The sequence below is a fragment of the Podarcis cretensis genome (genome assembly GCF_951804945.1).
Source record: "Podarcis cretensis genome assembly, chromosome: 10".
Taxonomy (NCBI): domain Eukaryota; kingdom Metazoa; phylum Chordata; class Lepidosauria; order Squamata; family Lacertidae; genus Podarcis; species Podarcis cretensis.
Window position 1 is genome coordinate 31,650,557 of NC_137179.1, and position 21,086 is coordinate 31,671,642.

At 41.8% G+C, this 21,086-nt stretch overlaps 1 protein-coding gene across 1 annotated transcript; it reads left to right on the plus strand.

The window, feature by feature from the left end:
- The first annotated feature begins 2,084 nt into the window (after positions 1–2,084).
- Positions 2,085–18,840, plus strand: ADSL (adenylosuccinate lyase). The gene is made up of 13 exons (XM_079994517.1): positions 2,085–2,315; positions 6,912–7,115; positions 7,822–7,866; positions 9,252–9,331; positions 9,596–9,767; positions 10,246–10,292; positions 10,972–11,062; positions 11,872–11,941; positions 14,086–14,233; positions 15,111–15,201; positions 16,681–16,770; positions 17,875–18,051; positions 18,686–18,840. Exons 1-13 carry the CDS (start codon positions 2,172–2,174, stop codon positions 18,770–18,772), a joined length of 1,446 nt encoding a protein of 481 aa, XP_079850643.1. The 5' UTR covers positions 2,085–2,171; the 3' UTR covers positions 18,773–18,840.
- Positions 18,841–21,086: the final 2,246 nt, after the last annotated feature.

Sequence of the window (21,086 nt, forward strand, 5' to 3'; positions counted from 1 at the left end):
TCCCACTGTCCATGCGACCCACGCTGAATATATTATTCTTGATGGTACATTATAGTATATTCAGGGTATCATATGGGTTATCATCTCCCTGGTTCTTCAACACAATACACATTGAACATGACAATGGTTGCTTCTTCTAACAAAATTATAAAAGGGTTGCATTTCGAAACACTGCTCAAAGCAAGCTATTATTCACCACTGAGGGAAAGCATGCAAAGCTAGTGTGATGTAGTTGCTAGAGTCTAATATAAACCTGCACTCTGATGTGACACTCATTAGGTACTCCTGAGCAAGTCAGACCTGTGACAGCAAAAATTGTTGCTTTAATCTCCTTGGAGAAACAAAAGGTTACAAATCTTATATGACCTTGTTATGTCAACAACAGATTCATCATAAGTGGTGTCAGTTGTCAAGGAATGGCCACATCATGAACAGCACACTTTCATAGCCCTGGAAACAAAATTACCTAAGATTCAAAATTATAGATACTGTACTGAACTTGCTGAATCCTTGAAAATAACTGGCTTATAAAATCATGGGAATCAAAAGTGCAACAGATTTGCAAAGAGACTGTTACACAATAATTCTTTTCCTGCGTCAAACAAAGGTCTGACTTGTCTGGATTTGGTTTCCAGCAGTGACCAACCAGCTGCTTCTGGAAGCTTCCAAGCAAAGCAGGTGATGGGTCATAGTTTGTATCTTGTACTCAGAAGTGTAGTGTGTCCACTTACAGACACTTTCTGTATAGCTGTAATGGCAAATAACTGATTTGACCTACACACAAATTGTCTCATTCTGCTTTTAAGCCATCTGAGCTAGTAAAGGACCCCTGACACTTAAGTCCAGCCGCGGATAACTCTGGGGTTGTGGAGCTCATCTCGCGTTACTGGCCAAGAGACTCGATGTTTGTCCACAGACAGTTTTTCTGGGTCATGTCGCCAGCATGACTAAGCCGCTTCTGGCGAAACCAGAGCAGCTCATGGAAATGGCGTTTACCTTCCCACTGGAATGGTACCCATTTATCTAATTGCACTTTGACGTGCTTTTGAACTGCTAGGTTGACAGGAGCTGGGACTGAGCTTACCCTGTGGGGATTCAAACCGTCGACCTTCCGATCAGCAAGCCCTAGGCTCAGTGGTTTAGACCACAATGCCACCTGCGTCCCATCTAAGCTAGTAGTCCTCTCCATAACTTATGGCAGTGAATTCCACAAGTTTATTTTGCTATGTGAAGTACTTCCTTTGGCCTTCTGTGAATTTAATGCAAATCTGTTCCTGTAGAGGAATGTCCAAGTTCTACTGTAACAACATTTATGTTATCAGTCCATCCACATTACATATGTTAATAAACATATGCAAAGGCAGCTCATACAGATACTACTTAAAATCTAATCTCTTGGGCCTTTTCTTACATGGAAGATTCTCTTATCTCTTGCTGATTTTAGCTACCCCCTTATAAATTATTATTTGCAAATGTGACAAGGAAAGGAAAAAAAGATAAAAGCAAACAAGGTAAATTAAAGTTGAAGAAAGAAGAGGAAAAAGTATACAAATAATACTAATATCAACGGTAGATCACCATTGGTACACAAATCTTAAACATGCAAGTTAATACATACGGTAAGTGCTCCAGATAGCCACACAAAGTTGGGGCAGTGAGATCTTAAGACCATTTTGTAACAGACCCATGTCTAATTCTCCCAACTCCACCATAAACTGGGGCAAGCAATATTCGAAGCAGGGCCACACCATACTTTAAAATGGAACTGCCAGGCGTTCCCTAACACGGAATATGCCTCCCCTAACCCCACTGCAACAATGGAAGCTATTTTCAGTAAGAATTTTGCCGAGACCCCTCAAAACTTCTTCGGGAGTTGCTGCCAATAGGGACAATAGTATACGTGGGGAGTTAACTCTTGAGGGGAGCTAGGGCTGCAGTGCAGCCTCCCAAGCAGCAGGGGCCGCTGCGACCCCGACCTTGCCCCAGTCCAGTCGCAGGCGAACCGGAAGGGGGCCGGGGCGCCGGAGGTGAGGTTGAGTTGGGGGCGGGCCTGAGGGCGGGACCTCTCCGCTCCCTTTATTACGGTCCTGGGGCTGCTGCCTCCCTTTCGCCTGCGGGTTGCAGCTGCTTCTCAAGAGGGTGTCGCTTCCCTGCGCGGGACCTTCTCCACGATGGCCGAGGAGGATCCTTTCTGCCGCTACCGCTCCCCTCTCGTCTCGCGCTACGCCAGCCCCGACATGGCTTTTAACTTCAGCGAGAGGAAGAAGTTCAGCACCTGGCGGCGCCTCTGGCTTTACTTGGCCAAGGCTGAGAAGGTGGGCGCGCGGGGGTTCGTGGCTGTGCAAGACCAGCTCATTCAGTGGAAAGGCCCCTGTCCACCCCCACCCCCCAATGCAATGGGGGTTGTGGCATTTGCACTTTTACTGACCCTGCGCCACACACACACGCACAGAGCTAACAGACCTCCTGCGCAACAGGTGAAGGGGCAACATGCCTGTTCTGTTTGACGCCACTGTTTGCATACCTACATGTCCTTTATGCTTCTCTGTGTGCGCGCACATCTGCCCAGTTTTGTTAATAATGCACTAGAACTGGAGTCGCCCACTGAAGCTGAATGGTAGGCAGCCAAAATTAATCCCCACCCCCTGCCCCTACTCAGTACAGTGGTACCTCGGGTTACAGACGTTTCAGGTTACAGACTCTGCTAACCCAGAAATAGTACCTCGGGTTAAGAACTTTGCTTCAGGATGAGAACAGAAATCGGGCAGCGGCAGCGGGAGGCCCCATTAGCTAAAGTGGTACCTCAGGTTAAGAACAGTTTCACGTTAAGAACAGACCTCCAGAACGAATTAAGTTCTTAACCTGAAGTACCACTGTACTTAGTTAAACTAGGGAATTTGTTGCCACAAGAAGGTAGTGATAGCTGCCACTTTAGGCGGCTTTAAAAGGGGGTTTTACCCATTGGTGAGGGTTATGGCTCTCTGTGTATTCAGGTGATATTGGATGTCTTATGACCTGAAGGATCCGATCGGATATAGCACAGCTTCGAATATTGATCCCTGGGAAACAAGAGCAAATGTGTTGTTATGCTCGCATCTTGTTTGTAGGCATCCCAAAGACATCGGGTTGGCTTCTCCAAATTGTCGTGTTTTGTTAATAACGCTTTATGTAAGTTTTTGATACTGTTGCACAGTTGTAAGGCTATATTGTGCTTAGCAGCAATGGTTGCTCAGAAACAAAATAAAAGGAGCATCACCACTTAGAACTGTGATCAAGCAGTATACAAATTGCAGAAGTAAAATCGTTGCACTCGACTTCTAAATTTAATATTTTTTTTTTACTTTTGTGCAACACTGTAATGTGGGTACTTATGTCTAGTAAATGTGCTGTGGTTCTTCATTTCTCATCAGATTCTAGGATCCTATTTACCTGGAAAAGGTATTTGGCTGAGAATTCCAATATAACTTTTTCATAGGCATCTGCTCATATTGCAAGTGTCCATTGTTGCATCAGGATCCTTATGCAGAGTTACATTTTTGCTATTCTCATCTGATTACAACAGTATGACAATGGACATTTGCTAAAATGGTTTCTAGAAACGTACTCAGAAGCATACAGTGGTACCTCAGGTTACATACGCTTCAGGTTACAGACTCTGCTAACCCAGAAATAGTGCTTCAGGTTAAGAACTTTGCTTCAGGATGAGAACAGAAATTGTGCTCCAGCGGCGCAGCAGCAGCAGGAGGCCCCATTAGCTAAAGTGGTCTTCAGGTTAAGAACAGTTTCAGGTTAAGAACGGGCTTCCGGAACGAATTAAGTACTTAACCTGAGGTACCACTGTACTGTCTCTGATCATGGAGGCAGAACATATTCATTGAGTTTAGTAGCCATTGATAGCCTTTACCTCTATGAATTTGTCTAATCCTCTTTTTAAAGCCACCCAAAGACTCTTCTCTTCTGATTACCATGCTCGAGGTCACTGCAGAGGTGGTATGTTGTAAGTGCATGCATTTCAATGTAATTTATCAGTCACCAAGGGGATGGAAGCAATATTCCGAACATGTTAGTTGCACAAACCTCTGTACGTCACTCTAAACCATACAGAAGATACAAGGTTGTTTGCTTAGCCGTAGGTAACATTTCATATGCCCCATCAGCCCAGAGGGGATTGACCCTGACTATCAAGCAATAGCACTTTATCTCATGTGTATTATACCTCACAAAGTGATTTTGTCAATCAAGAATAAACAAAGTGGATTTTAGCTTCTGATCCAAATGTTAAACTATTACAACTCTTAGTGGGATTCACTTACCCTCAAAAAAAATCTTTAAATGGTACCATGTGGTCCTTAAAGTATCCTGGATCCAAGTTTTTCGGAACTTTCTAGATATTTTTTAAATTTTTTGTTTATTTCTGACAACCCAAAAGTATTAGTAGCAGGGTGCTAGATTGTACCATAAAGAAACAAACAAAGAAAAAGAAATTGTAACACACCAGTATACATTGAGGCATCCATGTTTCCCAGGCTAGCATGGGTGGTGACTATTGCATGTACGTTCAAAGCATAAGAAATAAAATCCTGCCAAATGATGTAGAAGTGTTATGGGTTCTCCCATTACTCTAGAGACACACAATAACCAAAAGTCCATAAGTTCTTATACCACAAAGACCAGTGTAGATTTTTTCTAAGCTCTCCATAGCTAGATTATTGAAATAGTAGCAGCAGCTAGGATCCATGTCAAAAATTCTTTAGTGTGACAAGGTTTCCTATTATCAGTCTGAAAATTCAGTAGTGACAGTTGTGGATAAGCCTGAGCAGATGATTTAATTATTTAAAGTATTTCTTTATAAACTTGGGATCAGAATTATGAGAGCAGAGGGCATTCCCACCAAAGATAAAAAAATATTCCCCGGAGCCCACAGGCCTGCCAGCAATCCTGTATTGATTGCGGTATAATTATGAGACATCTGCACAGGTGTACTATTCCATCTATGCACAACTTTTAGCATTCCTTCACAAATAGTGGAACAGATTTGTGAGGCTTAGCTGACCACAGTGATTTCCATTCAAATTCCTCTTTTTGAACATTTAGATCTTTCTCCTAGTAAAGTATAAAGCGAACCAAGGGACAAGTGGCATGCTCTGAAAGTTCTGCATAAATAATAGAGACCAGTTCTTTATCTCTGATAATAGAGACCAGGACTTGTGTTGATATATAATCAGCACAATAACTTTGAACCTGGCCCAGGAACATGTGGGAAGCCAGTGCAGATGTTTTAACAAAGGTTGTCATTTGCTGAAGTACAAGATATCATAGTAGCTATGAAGTTATGACATACAAAGTTTTAGAGTGTGTGATTTACAACAAAGGGCTCATCTATGCTTCTGTCCACTGTTCTATTTTTTATTTTTTTAAAATTATTAATTTTGTATACCACCCTTCATCTGTAGATCTCAGGATGGTTCACAACATAAATTATAACAGAAAAGACACAAAATACATAATAAAAATAGGAACAAAACCCCCCAAGTATTCCCCCTTGCACAAAAAGGGCATTGGATTTCAAGGCAAAGTTCTCTGTCCAAGCACTCCCCCCCATGCCACTTTCTCTGTGAAAACCAAATATTTATCGCTACATAAGAGCAAATGGCAAATGGGTGAGGGTCTCTAGATCATCTTATGATTATTTTATTATATAGCAGTGTACATATTGCTTTACCAAGTCACATAAGCAAAAGTCAGTTCTCCTATCTAAACAGAACCATGTTTTCGGAAAGCATGGCAGATGTTGCTGTAACATATCTTGTGCTTTAACGTGAGTTGGGGAGCCTGCTATTTTTATCCGTATGTTCACATTCCTGAGGAGTTACAACTCTGGCCTTGATCTTCAGCTGGAAATGGAGAGACAGACACACAGCACCTGTTCGTTTCAACAGGGTTCTGTCAGATTGCTACTAACAATCCCCAATAGATCTCCCTTCAGTCCGACATGGGATATGATTAGATTTCTAGTTGTAGGGGATTCAATGTAGTGAAAAGTGTGTAACATTTATGTGTTGTTTGCCTTTGTTTTAAATAAGCAACATTCCTGCTTGTTTTTTAATTTAAATTGCATTCACTGGGAACAGCAGCAGAAGGTAAACGAGGCGCCTAAGATTCTGCAGGCGGGTTAGGATAATAGATGTGATGTTACATATAAATAATGGAAAGGCAAAGCACAACTTTATTTTTCCTCTGAAAAATTGAAAAAGGTGTAAAAAGACGGTTATGGAGACTTTAGTCAATTACAGTAAATTCTGGGTAGTGTTTTCAGAAAGCCTAGCAGAGTCAAGTACAATGGCTTCCTTTAGAACTCTGAAAAAATCCTTTGTACTGTAGGTAGAGCGTTGTAGTGCCTTTTCATACAACTGGGTTGACATTCAAGTTTGAGGCAACTCCAAACATTTTAGTCTGCTGTCTCTCCCCGTTTTTAAAGCTATTTGGGACACTTACTGTCAGAGACAAAACTGAAGTAACTGCTTAAATATAGAACTTAGAAAATGAAATAAACTCTATAGTAAATCAGCCAAATTCAAAAAGAGAAATTGCACAGTTCTTTTACGTTTTTATTTAAATCAAATTGTTGTGATCTATAAGAATAACATTTTTTCTAATATTAATTGCAGTGAAGTGTTCCTTTAAAATTAACTCATTCAGAACAGTAATAACCTTGGGACTTTGGATTTTAACCTCAATAGTTAAAAGCTAATCTTGCATAAACTGGGCTTTGTGTCACCCATCCCTCATTCTGAAAATTGCATAAGAATAAGATCCCAGTTGATTGTGTAAATTCAGTGATCTTACTAGTGGGGGTGTCCTTGAATAAGGGGTCATGTGTTAGTTAACTTCAGGTTTTTCTCTCCTTGCAGTCACTGGGTCTACCCATCACAGATGAGCAAATACAGGAAATGGAAGCAAAACTGGACAGCATAGATTTCAAGATGGCAGCTGAGGAGGAGAAGCGGTTACGTCATGATGTAATGGCCCATGTGCATACATTTGCCCACTGTTGTCCAAAGGCTGCAGGAATAATTCACCTTGGAGCAACTTCCTGCTACGTGGGAGATAATACGGTAAAACAACGTTATGAAATTGTTCTCCATAAGCTGGGCTGAATCACTATACAGTGGTACCTCGAGTTACAAACACCTCAGGTTACAAACGCTTCAGGTTACAAACTCCGCTAAGCTGGAAGAGTTACCTCAAGTTGAGAACTTTGCCCCAGGATGAGAATGGAAATTGTGTGCCGGCGGCAGCAAGAGGCCCCATTAGCAAAAGCACACCTCTAGTTAAGAACAGTTTCAGGTTAAGAACGGACCTCTGGAATGAATTAAGTTCGTAACTAGAGGTACCACTGTAATAGTTCTTTTCTATCCCTGCTTTACTATCTGAAATACCAAGCTTGTAAAGTATCAGCAATATTTTTTTCTTTATTAAAAAGACGAAGATAAGTATTGTATAGCTAAAAATTCAAAACCCAGTAAAGTTCTGAGTGAGATAACACACACACACCCCATTCTCTCGTCTCTTCATTTTCACCCTCTTGGGTGGTATAGAAGTAATGCTGATCCCTTTGAGGCACAAGTGAATTTGAGAGTGACCAAAATAAATGCTTGTGCACAGTAGATTACTTGATTCTTTGATACACAAAGAGAATGTTAGTCATACCCATTTGTCTTTATGGAAATTGCAAATTACCCTGAAAGGAGAGTGTAGATAAGCACATGATTATTGAATAGAATTGTGACTGACTGACTATTTTATTCCTTTTTCTGTTAGGACTTGATAGTTCTCCGGGATGGATTCAACCTGCTTCTTCCCAAGGTGAGACGCACAGTTTTTAAGAGTTGGGTGCTATTGATTCCAATTGGCTGTCTGCCAGAGTTAACTAGAAAAAATTAGGAGCTGGTAAGGCACTGAGAAAAAGGTACCGTATTTTTCGCCCTATAGGACGCACCGGCCCATAGGACACACCTAGTTTTTTGGGGGGGAAATCAAGGAAAAACATTTTATTTCCCCCCCAGATTTGCACAGCCATCCCCAAGCTAGAAGAGGGAGACGGAGCGCTCCGTCTCCCTGTTCTGCCTTCAGGGACAGCCTTTCTAGCCTCCGTGGGGCAGCGGCTTGCCCCGCTGTCCCCCAAGCTTGTGGGGCTGGCGATGGGGAGAAGCAAGCTTGCTTCTCCCCCCCCCCCCCCCGCCAGCCTCCAGACCAGGTCCGGGAATAGCGGGGTGGTGGCGCTTCGCCTCCCCGCTATCCCCCGAGCTTGTGGGGCTGGCAGGGGGGGGGAGAAAGCAAGCTTGCTTCTCCCCCCCCCCCCCCCGCTAGCCTCCAGATCAGGTCCAGGAATAGTGGGGTGGCGGCGCTCCGCCTCCCCACTATCCCCCAAGCTTGTGGGGCTGGCGATGGGGAGAAGCAAGCTTGCTTCTCCCCCACCCCCACCCCGCCAGCCTCCAGACCAGGTCAGGGAATAGCGGGGTGGCGGTGCTGCGCCTCCCCACTGTCCCCTGAGCTTGTGGGCTGCAGGCTGCTGCCCACAAGCCTTGCGAGCCCGCGGGACCTCCCGCCGGGCTTGCAAGGCTTGCTGATAGCTTCCTGAAGCCTGGAGAGCAAGAGGGGTCGGTGGGCACTGACCCCTCTTGCTCTCCAGGCTTCAGCGAAAGCCTGCATTCGCCCCATAGGACGCACACACATTTCCCCTTCAATTTTGGAGGGGAAAAAGTGCGTCCTATAGGGCAAAAAATACGGTAGTTATTTTACAAGGCACCTGATCAGTGTTGGATTCTAGTTGTGTTCATACAGAGTTCATAATATAACATGAATTGATTTTATGTACTGTATATGCTGTTGTTTTAAACATATATATATATATATTGTTTTCATGTATTCAGTTGTATTAACTGTTTTATATATGTTCTGTTATAAATCCCTCACTCTGCAAGGGTCACACCTAAATGAAATAACTAATAGTAGTAGTAGCAGTAGCAGTAGTAGTAGTAGTAGTAATATAGAGGCATCATATTAAGTTATATATTTTTCTCTCTAAGCATTTTACAATTCTACTTGGAGAATAATTCAGACTTGACTATCAGATTCTTGAAGAACCTTGTATTCTGCCCTACCCTTCTTGAAAGCAGAATTGGATAAAAATGTAAATAATTATTTTGTGACTTCTTTTGTGTTTTCCTTCTTTCATTCAATCTTGCTAGCTTGCCAGGGTGATCAGCCGTCTTGCAGATTTTGCTGAGAAGAATGCTGACTTGCCCACCTTGGGCTTCACTCACTACCAGTAAGTAATTCATACAAATACTCATTTAATTCTGTGGATGCTGCTCCCATTTCTACCCCATTTCTTTTATTCACCCTCAGATCAGCAGCCTTTAATTGCTACTGTGCAAGATTAAACTCCAGAAAACTAAATGAATTTACGGCTATAAGATTCTGAAAGAAGCTGTGATAGAAATGCTTGCAAAGCAGCAAGTGCAAACACTGTATAGTGACATGAATGAAGCTGTACAGGCTTATTCTTGAGTCATATTCTGTGTTCTTTTAGGCCTGCCCAGCTGACTACTGTTGGTAAACGCTGTTGTCTGTGGATCCAAGATCTCTGCATGGACCTCCACAATCTTGAGCGGGCACGAGATGAGTTGAGATTTCGTGGTGTGAAAGGCACCACTGGTACACAGGCCAGCTTCTTGCAGCTCTTTGAAGGAGATCATGATAAAGTACGTATCCCCAGCAAGTGTCAGTTTTGAATTGCAATTAGTTTGGGAACACTTGACTGTTGTATTATGTGGTGGTAATCACAGGCTGCCATTCGACATAAACATCCTGAGCAGTAGTGGAAGAAATTATTGAAACAGCATCTAAAAACAACAAAATCCCACAGCAAAACCAGTAAAAAAATAGTTCTAAATCAGCAGTCAGAATATCCATAAAGTGCACCTTATGCCCCAATCAAGAAACTAGCAAAGTTGTTTCCTGGGACATTTCACTCTAGGGCTTTTGCCAGTATGAAATTTGCATGAGACCTACAGAAGAATTTTTATTTCTGTGGGAAGCAGACAGCAGATTGAGCATAGGGCAATATAGTGATTGCATCAGCAAAACACCTGTAGTGCTCAGAATGGTGCAAGAGGCACAATCATTCCCACTTCAGCCACTGCATTCTGAGTGAGGTTCCTATCATATTTTTCCCCTGAGGTGGAGGAGCTGGACAGGCTGGTGACTGCAATGGCGGGATTTAAGCGGTATGTAAAAAAACAAAAAACCCTCTCCTTCCTTGCCTTTACTGCTTTAAGAACACAGAAATCTGCCTTTATACTGAGTCAGACCACTGGTGTTGTCTTAAATTTAGTACTGTCATATCTGGACTAACTGACTGGCAGCATGGTTTTCCAGAGCTTCCAGCCTTACTTGGAGATATCATTGATTGAAGCTGTGATCTTATATGTGCAAAGCCTGCCATTAAACTGAGGCCCTTCCGCATTCTTAAGATGAGCACCTCTGGACCTATGTATAAATTTGGATTCTGCTCTGCAATTAACATTCCTGCTGTTGCTGCTAACTGCTAGGACCTATTAGGGGAAAGGTTGTGCTTACATAATCTACTCCATGATGTAGGTTTGTAATGGAACTTCCTCCCATCTTAGTCCTTTGCAGTTTTGCTCTTCTCTATGTGAATGCATGTTTCCCTTTTTTTTGCTACCCCTACTGCATGTTAAACTGAATTGTACAGTCACACAAATAATTTCTCTAGATTGTTTCAAACGAATACTGTACCTTCACTGGATCAGGAAGCAGATATAAAATGAGGGACAAGGAACCAGTTGATGTTGTGTGGTATTCATTCCTTGTAGCATGCTCTCTCAATCTCATTTATAGGCTCTGTTAAACTTCATGATGCTTTATCTTTGTGTTTGGTTTCAGCGCTTATATCGTCACAGGGCAGACATACAGTCGCAAAGTGGATATTGAAGTTCTTTCTGTTCTGGCCAGTCTAGGAGCATCTGTACATAAGGTAAGAATTACTTCAAATTCTATATTCAAAGGCACCACTGAGAATTGGGGCTCAATTGGATGCCTTCTTGAATTGCACAGCCACATAAATTTTTTCTTTAGAGGTTTCAAGCTTTTAGAAACTGTGGTCACATTTTGATGTTTTGCTTTTCTCCTGTGTTTAACACAGATTTCTGTAGTATACCGGATATCTAGGAGATATCCTAGCTCTATTGAATTATAGATGGCTGAAAAAGTGAAAGTGAGCCAGTCCACCATTCCTGCTGCTGTGCCTGCACTGCCTTGCCTCTCTCTGCCAGTAAGCAGAAGCAGTGCACAGTGTTCGGAAGTTGGGAGAGTGACTCAGGGGGGCAGACATCTGGGAAAAAAGACTTCGGCAATCCCACCCACCAGTGAACCCAATGTGTTTTCACTACATGTGATTTTGGCTTTATGTGCTATCCCCAAAATATAACCCCAGCATAAGTTGAGTGTCTCGTGTATAATAGGCTTGAATTCAAATCTATGTTTTGGGCTGGGGAATATGTTTATATTCAGAATTTCTCCTATTTCCTTTAAAATAAGATGATGAATTTTTTTATACTATTTCTTTGTATCATAGACTCAGTGCTAATTATGAAATCTTGCATGCAGTAAGTCTGTGCCTGCATCTGAACATCTGAAATGAATTAATCTCTTTTTCTCCCCAGTGGTTAGTAATCTCTTTTTTCTCCCCAGTGGTTAGTAAAATGAACCAGCTCCAAGATTTCTGATGGATATTAATGCTGCCCAGAAATAGTGTCTGAACTAATTAGAGTTGTTTTTCTCCAGATATGTACTGATATTCGCCTTCTGGCCAACCTCAAAGAATTAGAGGAACCTTTTGAGAAAGACCAAATTGGTAAGCAATGGCTGTAGAAACAGAATTTTGTTGTTTTTAAATTAACTTGTATTGATGCCCTTTTGAAGTTGAATGATTGAAATTAGAATAAAAATGGAATATGTGTAAACATGTCTCAGAGTGGATCAGCTGGTACATTTACATCCCATTTTTATGTACAAGACAGTTAAGGAGTACATGCATGCATACAGTTACCAGCAAATTAAATTTCTGAAGCTACTGCTTTGCTAGCTATCCAACAAGTTGCTGTAAGGACTCTGAAACTGTGACTCCTCTGAGAAAGTGAGATAATGGGCTGCTTTAGATGTAATTCCAAACCATGCCCTAATGCTATGAAACTGAACAATCAAGCAACCTTGGCTTCACACACTACTCTCTGTCTTTGCATGCAGTGATTCCTCATTGCTTGTTCTGAGGCGAAGTGGAAATCTATATTTTACACTTGTGTTTCAAACAAAGAATTAAAACCATAGTTTGATCCTGGTTTCCAGTCATGGTTTGCAGGCAAAGTACAAGCCACAGTTTGTCTCAAGACTTGTTCTCTGGAGGGCCCCAGACTGAAATACAGTGGTCCCTCCACTAACCCAAAAATAGTACCTCGGGTTAAGAACTTTGCTTCAGGATGAGAACAGAAATCGCACGGCGGCAGCACGGTGGCAGCGGGAAGCCCCATTAGCTAAAGTGGTGCCTCAGGTTAAGAACAGTTTCAGGTTAAGAACGGACCTCTGGAACGAATTAAGTTCTTAACCCGAGGTACCACTGTACTAAGGTCTTTTCAACCCCTTACTGACTTTTCTTTTGTTTTCAATACAGCTTTTTAAAAAAATGTGATTAATTTATGTAATATATGGTATAATTGATATAATTTTCACCACTGGTTACTTTCAGTCTCCATAGTGATTCTATCTAGTTGGACTGTGCTTTATTGCTTAATTTTTGCCTTGCTCTTGGTACTATTTTGTATCACTTTAATAAAAATCCAAACTGCGGGAGGCAGTGGAAGACAGGAGTGCCTGGCGTGCTCTGGTCCATGGGGTCACAAAGAGTCGGACACGACTAAATGACTAAACAACAACAACAATAAAAATCCCAATAAAAATTATTGCAACCTCCTCCCAGAAACTACTACTATTATTTTATTGAATTTATATACTGTCCTATACATGGAGGTCTCAGGGTGGAAACTATGGTTTATTCAAACCAAAATCAGTGTCAACAAGTCAGATTCAAATGATAGTTTCAGATCCCAATTTGCTAGTTAACCTTGGGTAGAACAAACCACAGGTCCCCAAGTTTTCCCTTCTGTGCAAGAGGGGGTAGTGTGCAGGCCAAAAGCTCACTGCAATCTGTTCCCAGTCTACATTGGGGTAGGAAACCTCTGGGCCCCATGATGTTGGTGGACTTCCATCTCCCACCATCCTTGGCCATGCTTAGGTTGATGGGAGTTGCCCAAAACATCTAGAGGGCCATAGGCTCCCCATGCCTAGCCTTAAGGATAGTAATTTTGGTACAAAAACAGCTGCTAAACTTAACTAAGCTTTAGAAGTAGCCTAGCTATGTTGTGCTCTGTCCAACTTACCCCATGGGCCACTAACAGGTGGGAGGCCACCCCTTTTGTCATCTGATGTCACCATGAAGTTAGCCAACCTATTTTCCTTTGCACCCCAACTTGAACACCTGAATCTATACATTTTTGTGTGCAAGCTCTGCTATCTGTTCAAAATTATTGATACAGTGGTACCTCGGGTTAAGAACTTAATTCGTTCTGGAGGTCTGTTCTTAACCTGAAACCATTCTTAACCTGAAGCACCACTTTAGCTAATGGGGCCTCCTGCTGCTGCCGCGCCGCCAGAGCGCGATTTCTGTTCTCATCCTGAAGCAAAGCTCTTAACCCGAGGTAATATTTCTGGGTTAGCGGAGTCTATAACCTGAAGCGTCTGTAACCTGAAGCGTATGTAACCCAAGGTACCACTGTATTGTTGAGGATTGTGTTTGCTGATAACCGGAGCAACTTTTGTAGATGGTGAAAGAGCTTTAGAAAGGCACACTATGTTTAACAATCTTGTTTTTTATTCTTTCTCCTTCTTATTTGCACACTCTTCCTTCTCCTGTTGCCCATTCCCCTCACCCCTCCCATTGTACAGGTTCAAGCGCTATGGCTTATAAACGGAATCCCATGCGTTCGGAGCGATGTTGCAGTTTAGCTCGGCATCTTATGATTCTGATCCAGGACCCCCTTCAGACAGCATCTGTGCAGTGGTTTGAGCGCACTTTAGATGATAGTGCAAACAGGTACATTCCTGATTCTTGTCGCTAGGTCATGAAGCAGAGAGATTATTTCTTTGTTTTCAAAATACATTTAGAAACTAACGGATCTTTCTATGATATTGTGAACTGCACCCAAAATATTAAACATACTTACTTGGAAGTGAACCTCTGTGATTTCAGTGGAACCCTTTTTAACAAGTATAAAATGTACAAGGCCACCATTGAAGGATGTGATTTCTGAAAGCTAAGCTGGAGGTGCAGAGGATTCTTGCTCATTTTGCCCCCATTGGATTCATGTGTGACTCAGAACTTGGATGGATTAAGACACATAATCAATGAACAAATCCATGCCTGCTTCTGTACTGTACTTAGGAGTTTTAACGTTTCTTTAAAACTTGACCAGCTACTTAGAGCAGCCAATATCTCCTCCAAGGCTACACAGTAAAGAATCTGTTTTAAAATGCTCCCATAAAGGAACTGTATATCACAACATGCAGAATTGTACAAAGAAATGATGGCTGTTCCCATGCAACAAAGGAAGTGTTTGGTTCCCCAAGTAGCTGTAAAATGTTGACAAAAGGGGCAGCCCTTGGACCATCTCATAAGCAGTTATTTCAGTAAAACGGGGCAGATTTTTAAAATTAAAAACATCTATCCATAAACTGGATGCCATGGAGTTAGTTTTGTGAATACACAAAACTGACACAGGACAGAACTGGGATGATCCGTCCACCCCAACAAAATGTTCCTTAAAACACTGCCTAGTGTGGAAAATAGGAAGAGTAAGCAAATTAATGAGGAAAGGAAAAATAGTACTGAACTGTTTAAAAAGTCCTTTCTGTGGGAATGCTGCAACTTCTCCCTCCCTCCAATTCTGGTACTCTTGTGACTTTTTCCACAGGCGCGTGTGTTTACCTGAAGCCTTCCTCACTGCTGACATAATACTTAGCACCCTACAAAATATCTCTGAAGGTCTTGTGGTATATCCCAAGGTAAGAAGACTCGGAGGAAACGTGAGCGGTCTCTTACTCCTGTATTGGCAGTTTTCAAACTGTTTTCTGGGAAAAGCCTGGGGTCCCTTGGAAGCTTTTCAGAGTGTTGTCACCTGAAACACAGCTTGCTTCCTGTTACCAGTCTTCCCTTCATAGCCACTGTGAGTTGAATATGTATTTTTAATGCACACTCGGTTAACACAGGGGTGCCGGCAAGGACCAAAAACCCTAGCCAAACTCCACACAACTAAGCATAGACACACACACACACACACACACACACACACACACACACACACAACGCACACACAGCAGGGCTTCCTTCGCAGACATGAGATGAATACTTTAAGGACAGAAAATTTCAAAAACTCTGCCATAAATCAGCACCCACTTTCAGCCCTGGGCATGTATAAGGAAGGAAATAGCTCAGCTGGTAGAGCATGAGACTAATCTTGGGGTCATGGGTTCGAGCCCCACGTTGGGCCAAAGTTTCCTGCCTTGCAGGGGGTTGGACTAGATGACCCTCGTGGTCCCTTCCAATTCTATAGTTCTATGATTCTAAGCCTTTACAAACAATCTGAGTCATGTCAACTGTTAAATTCCATTTAGCTACATAGTGGAGGTTTTACAGATGGGTAGGTCACAGTCACTACGAAGCAGATACCCAGTGCAGGTCCAATCTAATGAATGCTGGGCACAGTTAAGTATGGGAACCTCTATCCAAGGGATTAAGATAGCAGTTTCAGGAGTCTGCAGCAGGTTTCAACTGTGCACATTCCCAGTGGACTAGCTTTTATAAGAAGAACCCATCCCCTGAATAGTTTTTACTTCTCTTGTAATATTGAAGAAAAAATCATTTAACACATAACTGTTTTAATTAATAAATGCATGTGTGGCATTTTAAAAAGTAAGAGCAGGCATACAACTCCCTGAAGTATGGTGGTGAGACAAAACTGACAACTTGAAGCATTTTTAAAATTCATTCATTACTATGTTATTTTTACTGTGAACAAGAGAGGTAGCTGGCTTGCTTCACAGGAGTGCGGCGAAGTTGTTTAGACTTCCTGTTTTAACATTAAATCTGTGTAAGGAGGCAGTATTTTTTCTTCTTCAGTTTTAATTAGGAATGAGCTATTATTATTATTCATGAGGTGTAGCAGAGTCTGGAATGATATAAAATTTGAGGCTAATGAAGGACATGTCATCTAGCAGTAGAAACTGCTTTCTAAATGATGAATCTGTTTGTCCTTGTATCCCAGTCTTATCTATTCTGACTGGCAGCAAACAGTTCTTCAGGGACTTGGGCAGACGTCCTTCTAACGTGCTACTAATCTGGGACCTTTTCTATTCAAAGCATGTACTTTTATTGCCGAGCTGTTATCTCCCCCCTGAATAAATAAAATAATGAAGAGTAACATAGAAACTGGATTTTCCAGTCCATTTTGTAAATACTGTACTTATATTTGATGTTTGATTTAGGTTATTGCGAGACGTATTCAGCAAGAGTTGCCTTTCATGTGTACAGAAAATATTATCATGGCTATGGTGAAAGCTGGGGGCAATCGCCAGGTATGTACCTAACTGTAGGCTCTCATTTACAGGCCCTTAAAGGGACTTTCCATGCCAGGAAGTAGAGGGGTTGTAAGAAAGTTATGACACCAGTATCTTGAACTCTTTGCTGTTTCACAATCTAGCCTGATTGTTATGCACATCCTCTTTCTCTCATCATGTTGCATATTTCTGAATTTTACAAGTTCACCTACCAGGGAAGGCATTAGTTTTGTTTTATCACCAGTTTTAGTGTCACTATATTAGTATTTAGAAAGCAGAGATGGAACATTGCAATGTGCCTATCTTTTCCAAATTAATTATTATAATGCTGAACGACGATGCTTTTGGAAATACCTTATAAAATTCAGCACTGACTAAGGTTGTTTAAACTGTGGTTCAGCACTAACTCGTTCACTTCTTTACCCAAGATCCCTGCTGCCTCTAGATTGGTTTTCTTAGTATCGTATGAATTTTTGCGATTAGACAAATTGTCACCCTACACATTTTTTTAAAGAGAAGTCCGAAATTATTTTTGTTTGTTGCATTGTTTGCTGCTACTTTTATCATATTTCTGTACTTGTTATGCTCCCTTGATGCATCTAGAACTGAGAAGTTATTGAAACAATATTCTACAGTGATCGGCTACACAAAATACTGAAAGTTTCAGAAGAGGATGGAATTTTGCTATTTCTTATTGCAGTTTGTGTGTAATTAAAAAGAGAACTATTATGAATGGACTGAATGATCAAAAGACCCACTGAAGAGAGAATTCAGGCATTGCAACAGTTCTGTCACACACAGTTCAAATGTTGTTCATTTCCAGGTAGCCTAGCTCACCTCTTTTTGATGAGTTCCTGCACTCCATCTTAGGACCAAGACCAATTCAGACTTTCTATGGCTTAAATACTAAGCCACTTCCCCCCTACGCTCTTTTCCCTCTTCCTCCCTGACTATATTGTGACATTTTGGTTGGCCTAATAGATACAGCCCTACAATGGATTTTGGATTTTTTTATTGTGAGCCACAACTACATTAGCTTTTTGTAAAGCCTATATATGATACTTGGGATGTTTACTGTGTTTGCTGATGGTTTGTAATGTGATGTTGACTTCTTTTTCATAGGATTGTCATGAGAAGATAAGGGTTCTCTCCCAGCAGGCAGCTGCTGTTGTGAAGCAAGAAGGGGGTGATAATGACCTCATTGAACGTATTCGTGCAGATCCTTATTTCAACCCTATTCATGGAGAACTGGAATCTCTTCTGGAGCCCAAATCCTTTACTGGACGTGCTTCCCAGCAGGTAAGAACAGGAAAGTTCTTATGAGGTTACCGTGGACTCTAGTCCACCTAAAGCTTTATGTTCTCTACCTGTGACTGTTTCTTTCTTTTTCTTTGTAACCTTTCTCACTCCATTTGAAAAAATTAATCTATTACTCCTTGTTTTTGTTTCTTCTGCCATAAGCTTCACCTGTGAATGAACCAGTTTCCCCCTCCTTATTCTATTTAGGCATTTCCTTCATCCATTGCTACCCAACCTTCCTCTAACTACATATTCCTGACTTTTTCTTTAATTGCCTGCCCCACTCTGTCTTACTGATTCAGTGCAGATTGTAGCCCAGTAGCCTGTATCAGCCAGTTCTTCATTTACCCGTTAAGCAAAGCTAGGCTTTTAACAAGAGCAGTCTGAGAAAGATTCTTGGCATATCTCCCATATCTGGAATAATTTACTTTCTGTACTTCTAACATTTCCTTTTTGTTGTTAATGGTGTGCTTTGGGTGGGGACAAATCTAGTCTTTGCCTTATCCGGTTCCTGCGTGTTCTGAGTGACAGGGAAGTGTGCAGAATAGAGTAATTTGTTAATATGCTAAGGCTAAACGAGTATTTGGTCCAAGTTATACTTTTAATGCCTTTTTCCTCCCTTCTTCCATAACAGGTAGCAAGATTCCTAAAAGAAGAGGTCTACCCCATTCTTACCCCTTATAAGAGCAAGATGGATGTGACAATGGAGCTGTCTCTTTGAATTAGTATTCAATTAGTATTTCATTAGGGTATTTGTGGGGAAGATAATAAAATATATTTCAAAACAGACGTGATGTGTGAACTGAGTCTTAGAGGTTTCTGTGGCAAGTCTAGGAAATCTTAATGACGTGTAACACTTCTGGGAGAAGGATATGCAGTTGAATTAAAGCTAAAACTTGTATTGCGATTGTCATGCGGTGGGGAGCTGGAATTTGCAAAAGCAATTGTTGTTTGAAGTGGGAGATCTGTAGGATAAAGTGTAGAGTTTCTTGGTGTACAGTGTCTTCAGCTTCCTGGCTATAAAATGGGAGTGGCTGACATACAAAGAGATGAAGCTATTGTATGGTTAGACCGAGCTGCTCTGAAATTATAGAGGTTGGTGCAACTTCAAAGAGTTCATGCACACAAACAAATATTAGACTCTTGTTATAAATCACTCATTTCATTCATGGTTGTTACATTGTTCCTGAGGGAGGAATTTTAGGAATTGTTTTAAGCACGGGGTTGGAATCAGAAAGCAAGGGGGAATTTTACTCCTAGGGTTGCATTGTTTAGTAGAAGAGGAATGAATGCCTCTTCTCTCTCAGATAAAAGGGAATTTCTGCTGGGATGTGCTGTATGGTTCCCACCTCTCAAAACAAGAAATAATTCATTTCCCCATGAGAACTGTTTTATACAGATTTAATCAATTGAGTTATTGATTCACACAATTATGTATTTTATTGAGTTCATTTTATAAGGGCCTGCAAGGGGCGCCAGAGTAGCCGGGAACTGCAGTAGGGAAAGGAACTAGAGGAATGGAGGTGCAGAAAAGTAAACAGTCCGTAACATTCTTTGTCAGCAACGTACAAGAGTAACGTGAGAGACTTATAAGAAGCTTAGAGAAAGAAACTAGTCACACTGCACAGCTGGTCTTGTTTATTTCCCACTTTCTCCTTCATTTTACGCTTTGGGAGGAATAAAAGTACGTCACATTTCCGGAGAGTCACAAGGTGTCTGTATTCATTTCAGCTCCGGCATTGGGCTTGGAAGGAGGTGGCGCCGAGGGCTCGGTTTAACCAGATTTAAGAACATAAAGAGAGCCCTGCTGGTTCAGACCAAAGACTACTTTGGAACAGCATCATGCTTCCCTCACTGGCTGAGTAGTTGCCCCTGGGAAGCCCACAAGCAGGACATGAGCACAATAGTCCTCTTTCCTGCTCATGAGCCCCAGCAATTGGCAGGCAGACTAGATTCCTGCATTGTAAACAGATCCCCTCATCTTCAGATCCCATCACATGACACGAGAACTAAAGTTGTGGGAAACACTAGTATGCAATCTTGGACTATACAGAGAGTGGCTACATTGCAGGGCTGTTGTAAATCAGCAGGTCAGCCTCAGCACCACCTCCAACTTGCTATTTTAAGAGCGTGCTGCATAACAGTGTGTGCTATGCCTCAGTCGCTGAGCTGCCCCAATTTGCAGCATGAGGATAAACAATAGTGGATCACATTGCAAGGGATGTGGAGAGCCACCCTCTCTCAGCAACCCGCTTGCAATATAGGGATTTGCATTTTCAGCCCAGTCTTTTTATAATCATAATAAAAAGTTTAATGCTGTTGTTGCTATTTATTTTTGAAACGCCTTTCCTATGGGTGCATTCTACAACCATAAAGTAAAACAACTAAAATAGGTTTAATAACAATACAAATATCAACCTAAAGAAATATTAACCCAGCTGGGAAAGCTTGTCCAAACAAGGGTGCCTTCCGTTGTTTTAGAAAACGAGAAGTAGCAGGCATGTGTCTTAGAGATGCTGTTTCAACAAGATGGGCAGCCTCACTCAAAAGCCCTGATTTGGGGTGCGATGTAGCAGGCTTATATTTTAGCAAATCCAGGGAGAAAGCAGTAGCTGCTGTTGCATTATTTTATCATATTAATTTCGGACAAAATAAGATCAGAATTGGAAAACAAAATGAAAGCCATTCTTGATTATATCTTTTCTCCCTTTGGGTGGAGTTGCACCGGACAGAGTGAGCTGCACAGTCACAGTTTAAACGCGGAAATCCTGGATTTTTCCATAGTTCTTTAAGGGCAGCCGTCACTTTTACCCCGCTGACAAGTAGTCCCGTTTTTAAAACAATAAGATCGGCTGCAATCCTAACCGTCTCTTCTCGGAAATAAGCCCTGCTAAATTCAAGGAGTTGCTCCCAGGAAAGTGGGTCAGGACTGCAGGCGGCAGCAGCAGCAGCTTCTCCCGCTTTGAATACCGACGCTTAGAGTCGAAGATTCTAGCGACTACAGTTCCCGTGATGCTCTGCGGCGTCGGCGTCAC

Coding starts and splice junctions, on each gene's coding strand:
- ADSL (XM_079994517.1), top strand. CDS start 2,172: ATGGCCGAGGAGGATCCTTTCTGCCGCTACCGCTCCCCTCTCGTCTCG. Junction 2,316..6,911: donor ACTTGGCCAAGGCTGAGAAG/GTGGGCGCGCGG, acceptor CTCTCCTTGCAG/TCACTGGGTCTACCCATCAC. Junction 14,234..15,110: donor TTAGATGATAGTGCAAACAG/GTACATTCCTGA, acceptor CTTTTTCCACAG/GCGCGTGTGTTTACCTGAAG.